The sequence below is a fragment of the Python bivittatus genome, unplaced genomic scaffold (genome assembly GCF_059951505.1).
Source record: "Python bivittatus isolate LINGU-HERP-01145 unplaced genomic scaffold, Pbiv_v1 ctg000020_np1212, whole genome shotgun sequence".
Lineage (NCBI taxonomy): Eukaryota > Metazoa > Chordata > Lepidosauria > Squamata > Pythonidae > Python > Python bivittatus.
In genome coordinates, this window is record NW_028277030.1 from 79,096,491 (window position 1) to 79,113,995 (window position 17,505).

At 40.0% G+C, this 17,505-nt stretch overlaps 1 protein-coding gene across 3 annotated transcripts in view; it reads right to left on the reverse strand.

Moving 5' to 3' along the window:
• The window catches only part of CNKSR3 (CNKSR family member 3), a 65,373-nt gene that overhangs the window by 33,680 nt on the left and 14,188 nt on the right, over positions 1 to 17,505 (reverse strand). For all 3 annotated transcript variants that reach the window (XM_007430702.4, XM_025168234.2, XM_088142259.1), the window contains exon 2: positions 993 to 1,156. In XM_007430702.4, coding sequence (XP_007430764.2) covers positions 993 to 1,156 — 164 coding nt within the window. The remainder of the gene's footprint in view (positions 1 to 992; positions 1,157 to 17,505) is intronic.

Here is a 17,505-nt window from a genome sequence, read left to right on the forward strand (position 1 = left end):
AAGAAGAATACACTCAAATGCAAGAAGTGTTACATAATGAATGGAATGCAGCCGGTTAAGGGCAAAAGTGTGACGGAAAATTCTTTCCCACCATTCTCACTGATGAAACCGTATATGCTTTTGGCACTGGCTCACAGGATTGAACAAGCACTTCACCCAAATGTATTCCTACCATGAAATAAACTGTACTAATGCAACAGGAATTAATGAAAAGGGCAGGGATAGAGTGGGGGAGAGAATATCCTACCTTAAATATTTAGAGACAACCATATGTAATACATTTTTGCACAGGGGGAAGGAAGCCATCAGTGAAAGATTTCCTTTTCAATGAACTTGCTCTGTCGTATGAGTTAAAAAGCTCCAAACTCTTTCCAGAAAAAGAAAATAACCCTTTCCAATCCCCAAATAGATTCCCTAAATGAACACTTCATAGAGAAATCCTCTGGGCCCTCTCACTTGTGCTGAACTTGGAACATGGAATGCAACCTCCCACATGCCTTCATCAAGGAGAGAAGGAGGCAACCCTTTTATAATAGAGATGAACAAGGTATGACAACAAGATATGACTGAATCACAACTCCCATTTTCCCTTGCCATTAGCCAAGCTGAAGAGAGTTGGAGTCCAGTAATATTTGAAGGCCTAAATATTAGCCAACCCTGCTGTGCACCCTGTAGAAAACTCAGGACTTTCCATGGTCATTTTCTTTGATTTGAATGGGAAGCATTCAGGCAGGCCGTACATATGAATTAAGATCAGAATGATTGGATAATGCATTTATAACAACTTCACCCTCCAGTTAATCCACTTGCAACCACAATACTGGTCTACGTGGTTCTGCAACTTTGCCCAGGCCTTTCTCAATGTAATCAGCTGAAGAGCCTGGGAAATATAGTATCTCTCTTTGACAAATAATCTCATTAGCCAAGGTGAGAAAAATGAGAAAGGATGTCAAGGTCAATAGCACATCTCTACATTGATTTTATAAACTGACCAAAGCACAGAGGAGATCCACAGCCTCTAAAACAAGCTCCTGGTGTCCAATCCGGGTGACACCCAATTCTTCAAGATCCTGGTGGGAAATCTGTAACAGCTGAGCACCATTTATCTTCTCTCGTTCAAATTTTGGGACATACTGCTGAAGACAATCATCCAGACCTATATAAAAAACAGAGGCAATGTAATCATTTTTTTTATTTTTAAAAAAAACATGCGCACAAATATCCAGCACATCCCTTATCTAGGTTAATATTGCCTAAATAAAACATTCCATGCACCTCTTATGCATAATTAAAAACACTTTAAAAATAAAAGCAGGAGAAGCAGAAAAATCATGAAAGCAGAGAAACACAGTATCTATGAATACAAATATTTTTTGGAAAGAAGTGCTTACTTGGAAGTGGGATAACACTGTTAGATAACTCTAATGCCTCTAAGTGGACCCATATACAGATAGCCTTGCACCTTTCCTATGTCTCCATTTTATATCACTTCTACATCTACCTCTATCACTTTCAGATATTATAATCAGATTGTACAGGTCACGCCGTTGTGACTCTTCTGTCTGCCATTAGCTTTAGTGCTGTGATTTCATGGAAAGTAATGATAGGGACAGAGCAAAACTTATTTTCCAATTTCCAAAGTTGACAGGCAACAACCCTCATCACCACTGTCACTACAGACTGAACTTTCAATACTTACCAACAATACCAAGATAAGAATAAGACATCCAGATTTTCTTGTCATTCACGTGGCCTTGTGACCACAGCATTCCCACTCATTATGTAACCAGAGGGAAGCAAACTTTATGGAGTGATGGGATTACAAAAGAGCTGCTTGCTGGAATTCCCTTTCCCAAAATTAAGTATGCTAGTAAAGTGGGAAGATTTCAGTTAGGGAGCTGAACTGGGTTGCTTCTGAGTAGTTTTGTGGCTCCATAACTTCAAGTGCCTATGAAACAGAATGTGGATCGTTGGGGGTATTTTTACATGTTTCACAGCTCTGCAAAAAGTAGATTCTATAGATGCACAACTTGTGGTGCCTGGAGATTGTACTTGGAGGTTGGGGGGTGGGGGTGGGGGGAGGCATAGCACTGAAGACAATAGGATGCAAAGCCAGAAAGTAAAAGGGAAAGGATTTGGTCTTTGCATGAGAGCAGAACCACTAATTTTTATTCCCCCGCTGGATTCAAAAAGGAAGGTTTTCAAAAGATTTCTTAGAGCTTATACCACAGTTTTCATGGGTCTTCTTCCACAACATGGTTAATTTTTTACAACTACGTTTAGAGGAGGTTCTAGAGACCACCAAAAAGTATTCAAACATTGTCTAAAGCCCTGGTCTGTCTTCTATCCAGGGAGTAAAGTTCATCTTTTATTTATTATTTATTTATTTATTTATTTATTTATTTACAGGTAGTCCCTGGTTCCATTCCCAAGGCCTGCCCTTATGTTGAATTTGTATGTAAGCTGGCACAGTATTATTGTATAATACTGTATAAGTAGTATTGTGTAATGAACTCGAACCATTGTGTATTTAACTCGAATCATTGGGTATTTAACTCAAACTTTGCTACAATAGGCTCCGTTCTTAACTATGGGTTATCTGTAAACCAGGCATTCTTAACCCGGGGAATACCTGTACTAGGCTTACAGGCCATTCCAATCACATTGGTTTTGTTTGCAGCAAATATAAACTGATTCTATCCAACCCCCCAAATCTTATCCAAAACGCTCTATAATGAACCCAGGTTGAACACATACATTTTTGGCAGCCATTGCCAGACAATTTATTACATCTCAGTTGGAGGGCACAAGGTCAAATTTGTGTGAACCCTGAATAGTTACATAAAACGTTGGATAAGTTATCAGCCTTTAAAAGTGCAGGAGTTTGCGCCCTATTTCATTTAGCACCCTACAGATAACAAAGAAAGGGGACAGAATGAAACTCTGGAATACCAATGAAAACAATGCAAGTGTTATTAATCCATTAGTTCGATGTGCTAAAAGCGTCTTTGTCTGGGTAAATTCTTTTGCAGAGCAACAGATAATCAAACTAGGCCACCTAACAAAGAAACTCCCAACAGATTAGTTCAGCAAAAACCAAGTACTGTATCTAACTTTTATTCTTAGGCAAGTTATACAATATACGTGGGAGGCACAAACATCCAAAAGAATACCATGTTTCAGTAAAAGCACTGAATATAAACTCCAGCACATCATCATCGAAGGGCTGAGTGGAAGAAATCACATCTCATCCCAAGTATAGAATAAAGGGGAAGTACCATCTTCATCCTAACTGCTTTTATTAAAATGCTATGCATCGTAAAATGTTTGAAAAGACCTGCAAAAAAATACCTTTCTTTTTCTTTGATCACTGGATCAAAGACACAACAAAATACTAATGTTTTGGATATGTAAATAACCATTACTTGGCTGTTTTAAGGAAAAATACATTCCTCACTTCTCCACCCACCCCCAAAAGAACACTTCCCAGCCCTGCACAAGGTTCCACCTTTGCACTGTAGAAGAATTAACAAACACCACAGTACACAATTACTTCCAGGACTATACCAAAAAAAAAAAAAGTCACTAAACCAGATTAAAATCACCACTTGCCATATGAACAAACACCAAAAGAGGACAGGATTTTTAAAGTAAATCTTGTTACAGAAATAATTTACAGTAACACTAATTCAGATATGTGTTTTGAAGGAGGACATCAATGCTAACAGAGCTGCCTTGCTTCCAAATATCAGTGCACTCTTTTGAGGATACTGAATGGATCTCTGCAAAGGGAGCTAAATTGGGATGTTCAGAATCCATATGCACATCAAAATTATTTCTACTACATTAAGGCTGCAATCACATGAACCTGAAGATGCCTGGTAATTTCATGGATACATCCTTGTAATTTTCTTTACAACGATGTGGAAGTGGTTTGTTAAAGCCTACTTCTAGTAAAGACTTCCTAGGAATGGAACTAACTCCATTCCTAGGTTAGTTGCATTCCTAGGAAGTCCTTACTATAAGAAAGGGGAAGAAGTGTCCATGCACTGTAGAGTTCTTGGCAGCATTAGGCAGCAATTTTCTACTGTTGCTTTTGAGGATGTTCTTCAACATTCTAGGGTAGCTTAGAGACTTGACATTTTTGGGAGGTGCCCATCTACATTTTATCCTGCATTTCCAAGGTCCCAATAGATGACATTGTTTAATGGAAGGCACCCAGACCACACCAACCCTGCAGGATCTAATCAGCCAGGCAGATGCTACGGGAGACAGGCAATCCCACAAGTAACCAGGCCCTATGCCATGTAGGGCTTTATAGGTAATGACCACACCTTGAAATAACTTGGCAACCAGTGCAGCTTGTGAAGCAGAGATATTATATGGGCCTACTACCACCTCATTCTGGACCAGTTAAAGCTTCTGGGTGGTCTTCAAGAGCAGCCCCAAGTAGATCTACCTCTAGGAAAGAGCATAACTGGCAACCAGATGGAGTTGCGCAAAGGCTTCCTTGGCCACAGCGGACACCTGCTCTTCAAGCAGGAGAAATTAAAAATGATATATTGTTAATATTTATTGCAAATCCTTTAGCTACTCCTTCTTGCAGAATGGATGAGCATGCATTCAAGACCATATCAATATATACTTAATCACACTTTTGTGCTCATCTCTAATATGTCATGGCTGTGATGGTCAATACCACTGTATCACTGCATATATAGGATTGATAAAACAACAGGGTTTAAACCCTGTGCTAAGTTAGGTGGCTTTGCTTATCTTGATTTATTTAATTGGCTGGGTCTGTAAATCATGCTAAACCAAAGACTATGGTTTTCAAAGCATAGCTTGTTATGTCTGATGACACACTTGAAAGCACAGAGTAACCCAAATGGAATTCCAACTTGTGAGTTATTTCTATGACTGAACCAGACTACACTCACATAACAGATTTAAGGGGGCAGGACATGAAGCCACTGCTGATCTAGTGTGCTAGTTCCCTTTGGTGAGTAACAGCTGAAAATGTCATCTAAGCTGTCTCACCAAGAAAACTGGAAGGGACTGGTAGCAACAGCCTAATTTTAAAAGACAGAAGGCTGATGTTTCACAAATTCTAGTAGTCTCCATGTGCCACTCCCTCCACTGAAGGGAAACTGTCATTCAACAATGCCAGGTTAGTTAGGTCATACAAATTATATTGTCAAATGACTGGAAAAAACCTCCCATTTGTTCATTCCAATTGTCTAAAGCAGAAAAAAACAAACAAACCAGAGACAAAATGTGTTTTTTAATTCAACAATTTACAGAGAGACAAAGTGTGTTGTTACTGTTATTATAGTTACTAGTATGTATAACTACTTTGCAGGTGAAACTGGCATTAATTAGTCTTCAGATAAAAGTCAAAAGTAAGTAGAAGCCAGCACCATGTATGTTTATTTGGAAAAACAATGAGGTAATTTAAAATTGTGACCCACCTGCCTTAAAGCAGAACTGGACAGGCTTGAGGCGTAATCTTTGAAAAGGCCTAACTATATATCAACTCTAAGAACAAACAAAGGAGAAAGAGAAATCACAGCAATAGCATACTATAAGGTCTTCAGCTAGAGCCATTACCTTGCTTTCAATCCTTTCCAGCGAGGATGGAGAGCATCCAGCCATCCAGATGTTGCCATAACTCTTAGTATCCCTTATTGTTGTCAATACTAAGGTTGCTGGGAGATGTAAGGAGGATGCAGGTTCCCCAGACCTGCAGTGTGATCCCAGGATAACAAGGGACAGAAATGGGAGCTGCATGAGGCCTCTATGTATGGGTTATTCACTCCTGGTTTACTTAATAAAATTAGCTTTGAAGTACAATAGTAACTACAAGATTAGAAATAGTTCACCAATCTACCATATTTGACCAACATGTAATCTTTTGGCATGGCACACGAGCTGAATTAAGTAGAGCTGAACAAACTAAATGGAAACAAAAGCACGTTCACAGATTTTTTGCAGACACCTGGCATTTCAAGTTTCAACAAAATCATGCACAAAGGCTGGTGGCTTGCAACAATCAGATGCAATATCAATTGAACTAAAGAAACCTGCCCAGAGAAGCAAGTCTAGGCAGTATCTGTGCCACCACAAAACCATCTGGATGGGTATTATTGAAAGATGACACCCATTTAAAACTGAATGTTGCCTGGTCAGAGTAAGATCCCAAACTGATAGCTTTCTTTCTTCCTTTCAGGATTTCTTGAAAAAGGAGAACAGCCAGGTTGGGAAAAGAATACTTCAAATTCCTCATTCTAATCATTCAGCAGAAATTGTGGTTTAATTTCAGGTCCTGCATTTGTGTATAAAGAAAGATATTTATTGAAATATTTCAGGTACAACTAGAATCTGGAGCTTCAATAAAATCAATCAAAACAACTATAAACCAGCAGGTAAATCTAGCTATAACTTAGTGTTACACTAAGCCATCACTTACAAACCATAATGGCTCAATAATACAATGCAACACATCAAACCCAACTTGTCAAAACCTCACCATGCAACACTACTGCTCATATATATTGTGGTGTTGCAAAGAACCAGATTACAATGTCAATACTTCAGAATTAAATGTTTAAGTGAACAGCCACATTGGCACCAACCCCCAAGGAAAGGGCATTCCTTTACTGGGTGCCACATAACGTAGTACACTCAAAGCAGGAGGTAGAAGAGCCTCCTTGACAGATTGTAATATAGGTAGTCCTCCTTTAGCGACCACAATTGGGACTGGCAATTTGGTCATTAAGCAAAGCAGTCACTAAATAAAACTGTGACTGTGCTTACAATTTTACTTCAGCTTTCCTTTGCTTTATAGACCTGCAAAGGTCATAAATGCGGGCAATGGTCACAAATTTACTTTTTCATCACTGTTGTAACTGTGAACGGTCACTGTCTGAGGCAGTTGCTAAACGAGGACTACCTGTATATGGGTAGGTGGGAAGGCCATCCCTTAAATATCATGGTCCTAAGTTGTTTTAAGCTTTTAGATATTATCACTACCACCTGAACCCAGTCCTGATCCCATTAAGCCAGTTAAACACTAGACTCACATATTAGGCTAAGCCATAATGTTCCTTGTTTGATTCTGACTTAGCATACTATGAGAACCCATAGCCAACTGTGGCTTATTGAGGAATCCATGGCTTAGACTGTTTTGACAACTTCAGTGGTTTCATCCAGACCATTATATTGCCTACTGAACTTATAAATCACTTATAAAGCCTCACATTATATTGAGGAGGAGAAGTAGGGCTGCTTATCATAGGATACTGGCTTTGTATTTCAAACAGTGATACACTCATCAAGTGGCTTCATTTATATAGTAAAGAGCAAGGAGAAAAGGATAGAATCATGTAGCACTGCACTGTTCAGCTCCTGCAAGGCCAAGACCCAGTGAATTATCTGCAGAACTGACCCTAAAAGGTAACGCCTCTCACCCCTAATTCCATTCAGCAAAACGTTTTAATTGGTGAGCAAATTTTAATGTTCTAGAAAAAGAAACTGCAAGTTTGTACTGATGGCGCCAATTCAATCTTTGCACACTTGCAGGATTTCAGGGACTCCCCCTCCTTCAAATCAGACCAACAATCCTAATGATTGTTCAATATTTGTTTGAGAGCTACTCCAGTACACTTTTGTTTATAAACATTAATGTGGTTTGAGTTATTGCTAAGCTGGGGTGACCAATGAGGAAGTTAATGATTTTTTTAAACCAGAGCATTCCCACTCTGGTGCCTATGTTACTACCATTTAAAAAAAAAATTGTCCCACTCATTTGTCTGAAATGTGGAAACCTATATCTAATATTCAGATTCTAAGAGATTTGGATCTGTTATACTTTGGACTAGTCCATGGGTCAAGTATCTGGAAATGCTGCATACAGGTACAGAGAAGTAAACATACTTAAATGTGCATACTGCACTTTTCTGTGTACATTTCTATAGCCATATGTTTTTGTTTAAATCCAAATACAGAAGTACAAACAGATTAATCCATGAAGGCTTATGTCATCTTTAAAAAAAAAAAAAGCCAGATTTTAACATGTCATAAAGTACTTTTTGGTTGGTTTTTGCTGCAAAAGGATAAAAAAATTCTTTCAAAATTAAGAAAAAAATATTACTTTAGAAACAGGGCTTCTTTGATGTGGAATACAACATTTAGGAAAGAAACCCCGGTAATTTAAATTTATTTTGTTGAAAACTGTTTTAACAAACTACCAGACTGAAAAAAAAGATAAAAACTCAAAAGCTAATAACTCCTTTTAAATGCTTTGTTTATCTCCAGAGTTGTCTATGAAACATTTAAGTTTCACTTCTCCCACCCAGGAAGACCAGCTTCAACCTTTCCGACCAGAGTTTTATTTATACCATTCCAAGCAAACATCTGTAGGTCAACAAATGTTCTATGTTTCAGCTGGCCAAGCCCAAGTTTATTTTAATTTTTAAAAGCAACAGCACAGATTGCAAACTGCTGTTTATACTTCACTTGCATGAGAGTTGTGTACTGTATCATAAAACACATCCTGCTTAGTGCTGAATGATCACACCCCATCTTCCAAGATCGTGATATGTGGCCTGCCATTGAAAGTGGATGTTACAGGACTTGTTTGTGAATCACAAGGGCTCCTTTGGCTGAACTCTAATAAGTAATAGGTTGACACTTACTCCCATATTGAAATCAGGAAGCCATGTTGCAATGTTACTTGGAAAACATGAGGAAACACCTGGGTTGGTTTGGGATATCTCCTCCTGCCATGTGGCACAGTTTGGAAGATTGCAACAGGAAAATTGTTCAAATCGCCATAATGTCTGCCTTCCCAATTTGATGGGATTGTAGATGATGCACATATATGAAAGAGCCCACAGAAACTGTTGTAATACCGATAAACAAGTCAGAAGAGTGTTATAGCAAGTGCACATTTGCATGTAGTGATTTTAAAATAAAATAAAAAATAGATGCACTAAGTAGGTCTGTGAATATAGCACCTGTCTATAAGCACCTTAAAGCAATTACATCTTTTTCCAGGGTCACACAGGGTTCTTTTAAGGTGATGCAGACAGATATTGTATCTGCATTCTTCTATGCTCCAAAGTACCTTTTGGAGATCAAACTCACAGTATAGCCTAGTAATAAGCACTTCCAAGCTCTGCATCCTTCAGTAATATCATTTCACCACCATGCTATCTGAGACCAAAAATCGTAAGTAAATGAAATGCAGCCTCAGCCAGAAAACACGGTTCTGCCTTAGTGTGAGATATGAATGCAAGATATGGACCAGGGCACAGACTTGTTCCACAAATCATAGTTAAAACAAATCATACTTAATGCAATATCTCAGCCCAGTCAATCTAGTTTTCCTAACCTACAACAGACACATAATTTTCAATCAATTTCAACTCCATTCTTATTTTCCGCAAGGAGAATTCCTGGTTGAACTACACTTTGTATCTAAGAACATGGTCTGTTAAATTGCTCACTGAAGCTTTCTTGCAGTTATGCAAGCTCCATTAATGCAAGTATAAATCATTAGGTTCTCAAGAAAGTTCGTGGGAAGTGAATGAGAGGTAAATAAAAGACCTGGGATGCCAGCTTTGTGACTTTACTATGGAGAGTTAACATTCTTCTCCAATTATACTTGATATTTATGCAAGGACAATTCCTGCTCAGCTAAAACCTGCAGGAAAATAAAGCCAGCACCCCACCATGCTCCTACTATAGCTGCCTAGATACAAAGTCAATAAGCAGCTTAGCAATGCAAGATTTGTATACCTTTGGAAGCAACTGATGAGGAAAAAAACAAGAAAACAAGGATAGGGCTACACCTCAATGCACATTTTAGCCATTTTATGTGTTCAAAAATGAGCCAGTTTGGTGTAGTGAGTAAAGGCACCAGGGTACAACCCAGGAGACTGTGAGCTCCAGTCCTGTTTTGGGCACAAAGCCAGCTGGGTGACCTTGGGCCAGTTGTTCTCTCTGAGCCTTAAGAAGAAGGCAAGGGCAAACCACTTCCAAAATCATGCCAAGAAAACTGCAGGGATTCATCCAGGCAGTTGTTAGGAATCAACATTGACTCAAAATCACACACACACACAAAAAAGGGGGGGTCGAAAGGATGCAATGGCTGGGATTGCCATGTTGCTATTGACCTATTTGGCCTGCACAAGGTGGCTTTGATTCAGGATGGTGCTTCACACTATGAAAATGATGCAGTTCGCCTTGTTGTGGCAACACCATTTGCCTTCTTGCACAGTTTGCATACGAAGGTGGTTCTGCCTTCCGACTCAGGGCACGCACAGAACCTCGGCTGGGTGGGCAATTGCCAGAAGATGCTCCAGAAGAGAACAAACCAAACCAAACCAAAGCAGACCCTTCACCTGATTCAGAGAAGTGAAGGGACCTCATTGCTTCACCACACAGTCGTAAAGCAGGTGCTTCATTCAAACCTTTGTCAAGTGCCTCTTTGAAGCTTCTACAGCCACTTCGCTTATCACAATCTTATATTAAAGTCTTCCCAGCCTAGAATTCCACATATATCATATCATATATTTATCCAATAATTTCAAAAACTGAAGAGCATAACCAATAATTACAATACGGAATAATAGTTTTATGCAGAACAAAAGCAGACCATTAAACAAAGCATATATCATTATAGAATAATAATTATATATTAGGGATAGTTAACAGCTAGGGAAGGGCAGCATAAAAAGATACATTTTTAATAATGCTTAAAATACATCAGGATGGGGCATGGCCCAGCCCACCTATACTATGAAAACATTTGAAGGATTGCAGTAGTGGGCAAAACAGAAAAATAAAATTCTGGAATTAAATTTACAATAATCAGAAAGAAAAGTACAGTGGTACCTCGGGTTACTAACGCCTCTGTTAACGAACTTTTCGGGTTACGACCAGCTCCGGCCGCAAAAATTTACCTCGATTTGCGAACTCTGCCTTGGGGTATGAGCAGGATACGCGGCCATTTTCCCTCCCGTGACACAGTCCGCGGCCATTTTTCTGCCCAACACGTGGTCCGCGGCCATTTTTCCGCCCCTGACACGTGGTTCGCGGCCATTTTCCGCCTGACACATGGTCCGCGGCCATTTTTCCGCCCCTGACACGTGGTTCACGGCCATTTTCCGCCCGACACGTGGTCCGCGGCCATTTTCCGCCCCTGACATGTGGTCCGCGGCCATTTTTCTGCCCGACACGTGGTCCGCGGCCATCTTTCCACCCGACACGTGGTCCGCGGCCATTTTACGCCCCTGACACGTGGTCGTAGGGAGGGGGACTCTCTCTCCAAGCAATAGCCACCTCCCTGTCCTCCACGCCAGAACGGATTAACGGTAATTATATTGAACCTTATGGGGAAATTTCCTTCAGGTTGCGACCAATTCGGGGTGCGACCAGAGTCACGGAACGAATTAAATTCGTAACCCGAGGTTCCATTGTATTCTGGCATGCTCAAGACTTTAAAGGAGCCTGCCTTTCCACCATATTTCATCATATTTGCTATATGTCATCCTGAATATTTTCAGCCATCAGTTTGTTGAGTATTTGTGCTTAGTTCAAGAGAATCTTGTACTGTAGAAATACTCTTAAAAAAAAAAGGCAACAAGAGTTAGTTAGTGTACTCTAGTCGTTAAGGTGCTGGAGTAAGACTGGAAAGACCCAAGTCTAAGTCCCTCAGCCATGAAATGGAACTGGAGAACCATAAGTAATTAATGTATCAGTAACTTTAACATACAAGGTGAATGATGATAGTTATGGCTTGGTAAAAGGCCTCTATGCCTGCCTTAAAACTACTAGATTAAAAAAAAAAGTTTGACAGCTTAGAACAGGGTTTTTCAACTGGGGTTCTGCGGAACCCTAAGGTTCCATGAGAGGTCCCTAGGGGTTCCCTGGGAGATTGTGATTTATTTTATAAAAACAGAGACTGAAGAAAAACCCTCCAACCTCCAACACTAGGTTGGCCCGCCAGAGCATGTGTGGACTCCAGGCGGGGGCAGGGATTGTGCATGCATGTGTGCAAGCTGAGGAATGAGCCAAGTGGAGGAGTGAGCAGGGAGTGAGCCGAGGAGAGAAGGGAGAAGCCACAGATGGTGAGAGCACGCGAGAGAGAGAGAGAGAGAGAGAGAAACACCACTGGGGCCTCCGTGCCAGGGCCCTTCTTGCTGGCGGGCGCCTGCCTTTTTGCAGATCCAGGGCTCGGCACCAGTGGCAGCAGGAGCCACTCACAGAAGTGGGAGTGGGGAAGGAAACAAGAGAAAGGAAAAAGTGGTGGTGGTGGTGGTGAAGGCTTTGGTATCAGGGTGCCAGGATTTCAGGACACTAAGGGGAGGGGTGCTGGAGGTTGCAAGGCTCAGCCCCCTTCTAGTTTTGCAAAGGGGTCCTTGGGAGAGAAGGGGGCGAGAAAGGAGAAGCTAGATTTGGGGAACGAGATGCTGGTGGTGCAGGGAGAGGGGAGGAGGCAGAGGGGAGGAGGCAGACTCACCCGACTTAGCGTGCCAGTGTCATATGCGTCCCTGAGATGCATTTTGCAGTGATCATTCATGACAGTTTGATATATCACTCAAAAACTATACACGCCCTTAAAAGTAGCCCAAAATAGCCCCAAAAAACACAACTGCAAAGGCCAAAAATTTCCCACAACTGATCTCCAAAACTCAAGTTTGGCCCAGAATTGAGTACCTGTGCAGCAAAAAACAAGCACAGGTTTCATGTTAAAGAGGTAAGTTTCATTCTTTATTTTATTTAGTTTAAGAACACTGTTAATGCATTTACACAGGCCTACACATGAAACAAATATAATAATTTTGTAACTTCTGGCCTATATTTTAGCCTGAATGTGCAGGGGTTCCCCGAGGCCTGAAAAATATTTCAAGGGTTCCTCCAGGGTCAAAAGGTTGAGAAAGGCTGGCTTAGAAGTATGAATTAGATTTCCAAGCAGATGAATCTGAGAACTTGGAAATCACTGTGCATTCCAGGAACAATTGCTGGGATTGCCAAGAACTTATAACTTAACCCAGGAGAATGGCTGGTATGTATAAATTCAGAAATACTAAATATGTTTGTGCAAATTAAGTCTATTTTTCCCTTCCATGCTTTAAATCTGAATTAAGTGTGAACACTGCATGGGCCTCTGGATGTTTCAGAACAATGCTCAGCATCTCTAATAACTTGTCAGGCCAGCCAGGGTTACTGGAAGTTAAAGTGAATCAACATCTGGAGGGCCACAAACTGTCCATATTTGAAAAGCATCATGTAGTTCTTTAGTGCCCCACATGGCATATAAACCACCTATCTTATTATTCCAATCTCACCCTACTCCCTTCAATCAATCTTTCTTTTATTCTGGATAGCAGTGAGAGAGCTGCTGCTCAGAGATGTTGCTGTATGACAATTCCCAACATCCCTTATTGCTGGCCACACTGGCTGGGGCTGCTGGGAATTTCATAGAAACCCATGGACTTCATAGAAATCTAACTGGGGATGAAGGAAGAAGCTCTTTACTTGTTCTCTTACTTTTTCAACCCCTCAACTTCAGAAAAACCTACTTTTGCCTTCAAGGTCTGGAGGAACAATCCCAGCCTCACTTCACTTCTAATAGGAAAAGCACACACGTCCCAATTCTGTTCATCGGATGCAGGCTGCAAGTCTTCTCAGGAAAAGTTACTTCACTGTAATATTGTTTTGTACAAAAACCTCCACACAGCAGACACTCAGCAATTATTCAATAAAGGCCACAGATGCCCTTATACCAAACACCGAACCGTCAACTGTATATCTCTAAGCTATCCACATTGTAGTATTCAAAAGGACTTCAACTTTCTCTACTTATTTAGCAAGCTTCAAGCATTCACTCTTGTGAAGGAATCCTTGAATTTGTGTCAACAATAAAAACTAAATGCTTCACATCAATGGAAAAAAAAATTAAAAAGTATTATGCTTCAACAAACACATACCTTTTTGGGGGAAAGGGAACTCACATTTATGAACACCCACGGATCATATGATACTCACTGGGATTAAAACAGGTGACCATATGATTGGACGGAAATGTTCCATTTTCTTTTAAAATATTTCTGATGAAGCTAATCCAACTCCATTGCTTCTTTCCCCCCTAAACATTTCTGTCTCTTACAAACTGTCTGCCGCTGGTGACAGATTTGTTTCCAATTTACATTCTTTAGGCATGCCTCAACTAGTTCTACTCACAACACTCTTTTGGCAAAGGAGGTAACAAACAATGAGAAGAGCTCCCACTTACACACAGTTTTCATGAGTTAAGCTCTCTAAGGATGTCATCCCCATTCAGGATCCACAGCTGCCTGCCAATTGTTGTATTAAATTCTTAAATCTTATTAATTCCACCAAAGGTAAGACAACAGTATCTTAAGGTTAAGTTATCATACAGTCATTGCTACAGATTACATATACTTGTTCACATAGGCTGGAGAGTCATGATTGACTTTATTGACCTCCCCCACTTCCCATAATCTCCTTTGTCTATGACCATTCCACTGACAGCCAAGGTTGAATATTTTTGTGGTTAGCTAACTAGAAAGTTCTACTGGGTAACTGACAGGAGCCTTCCAATTAACTGCAACATCCATCAGGCCATTGCTAACTATAAGACTGTCTCCCAAATGCACATGCGCACATACAATACCTAGAGGATTCAACAAAATACAGATCATATTTGTGGTGCTTTATTTGCCCATGGTGATCAAATGCTTCTGAATTTCACAGGAACCACCCTATCCTAGGACAAAACCCAACGCAACAACGATCAGAACACTGACTACTCGATTATCTGAAACTGAACATCCATTTGTGCATCTTTCTCCTTTGCAATAACATTAATAGCATGTCAAAATCTGTCTTCCAAATTCTCGAATGTTTTCTCCACTGACAAAAGAGAATTCTGTTTTTATTCATCTCGGTGTGATTTAGAATGTCTTTTGGTGGTTTTTTTTTTTTTAAACTTTCCCTGATTACTATAAACTGACAGAGATTATTAGGGGTAGATTTTGTGGTCGTTACAAATCTTTCCATCCCTCTGATGTTATGTTGGCTGCACGCTTCCTGATCTGAGAAAGACCTATATATGGAATTTCCTCATTATGCCTTCCTTATAATTTAGTTGAACTGTGGAAAGCCAGGAAGAGAAAGGATTATTTAATGAAGGACATTAAATTCACATATATTATGGCCACTTTATAACTAAGCCAAGAGCCTCCCACTTTGCTCATGAGAATTTCACCACAATTTTCTTAACTTTTTTGGGGGAAAAAACCCTGAATCCCATTTCTCTTCCATCAAATTGAATTAAAATGGTTAGAGGATATGTGGTCCTCCACTAATAAATGTAAAACCTTACAATAAAGATCTAGTGAAAATATAGATAACAGGCTGGCAGCAATCTGTAATTGCAACATATGGTTAGTTTCAACACTACTCATGACAACCCTATAATTGCAAAACTGGAGCAGAACAGTAAGCAGGACAACCACTTAGTATTCTCTCAGGATACAAACATACCCCAAACTAATGGGGTCATGCTCTAAGGACTTTGCTTAGTATCCTTGTGCCATCCTACTGAAGGATGGCTATTGCCCATGAAGCTATACTGAGCCAGAGTACTTTACCAACACAATAACCTGGACAGACATCTATACTTTCTGCCATATGTGTTGGAAATTAACTCACAGATTTCTCAGCCAGCAAAAGCTACAGTTGCTGGGTATTCTGAGAATTGCAGCCCTAATACATCTGGAATCTGCTGGGTTGTAGTAAGCTGCTATACATTGCCCATATTAAGGCAACATGTTTAACAAAGCTGCTTTTCTGGATCTGCACAATATATTGAACCATAAACTCAAATGCACTGATTTCAACATGAGTGGTCACAAAAAACAAGCTAAGGTCAAAACTAACCATGCTTAACATGCTGTACCTAGACTTTTAATGGACTTCACTAAATGCACTGTGTGGGTACTGCTATCATATATGTCTTATGTACTACAATTAAAGGTTTGCATCTTAAAAGCATACATAAACCATTAATGCAGATAAATTCCACTACAAACCTATACTACACTTAAGTAAAGGAGAAAAGCTATCTAATGCTGGAGGATGCTACTCCCACCATTTTTCTTATGGACCAGATTCTACTTGATAGCCAACAAGAACTGAATGGTCCAAGAAGCCAGACCATCCTCATTTCAGAGAGCCCAAAGCAATATGCAAATTGATGTCGACTTGCCTGGAGGATATCTATGAAGTCTGCAAGGATAAAATGTATACCACTACAATATACAAGTCATTATGGATGTATCTTTTTATTTCCTTTTTTGAACCACACAACAAACTAGCCAGCCTCTAATTAACTGGCATTTCATCCAAACCAGGAAACGACATTTATCAATTTGGGAACTAGCTATGTTTCTAAACCAGGAGCATGCAATCTTTTCACAGCCATTATTAATATTTCTACTTCTATTATTATCACTATTATTAGTTTCTGAAGACTACATAAGAGATGGCACTGATATTCATGTCATTTGGATAGCTGGTTTTAGAAAAATAAGTAAGCACAATAAAAATAAAATCATCAGAAGAGACAGGGCCATGGCTTAACCAATTTAATCACGGCTCACCTGAAAGAGGAAAGAAGGAAAATTTGGTTTGCAAGAAGACTATGATCAGCTGAACTGGACCAGTGAACAGGTATTTACCAGTGAAGTAGAAAAGAATACTGGTAGTCCTCAACTTATAACCATTAGTTTAATGACCATTCAGAGTTACGATAGTGCTGAAAAAGTGACTTATGACTGGTCCTTGCACTTACGACTGTCACAGCGTCCCTATGGCTACATGATCAAAATTTAGGTGCTCGGCAACCAGCATGTATTTATGACAGCTGCAGCATCCTGGGGGTCATGTGATCACAATTTGCAACCTTCCCAGGTGCCTTCCAACAAGCAGTCAATGGGGGAAGCTGGATTCGCTTAATGACCATGGTGATTCGCTTAACGAGCATGGCATAAAATATGGTAAAATCAGGCATGACTCACTTAACAACTGCATCATTTAGCAACAGAAGTTCTGGCCCCAACTGTGGTTGTAAGTCGAGGACTACCTGTACAGATTTATCAGCAATCTCCCTCTTCCATTCTCTTGGGCATTTGTAGGTAGGAACAGCAGAGACCAGAGTTTGTTCTCAACTGATAAAATATGCACCACTTCAATTTATATCCATGGTTTCTTGGAACAGAGTAATTATGTGAATGTAACTACAAGTAAAACTTAAATTATCTGGACCTCCACTCAGTGGATGCCAGGGACAAAAATTTACTCTGGGCTTCACCTCCACCTAAACAAGGGACAAAGTGCATTGTTTCCAAAGCAGCCTGGGCCCCAGACATAATTTATGACATTTGTGTCACTTTACATCATTTGCAGAATGTC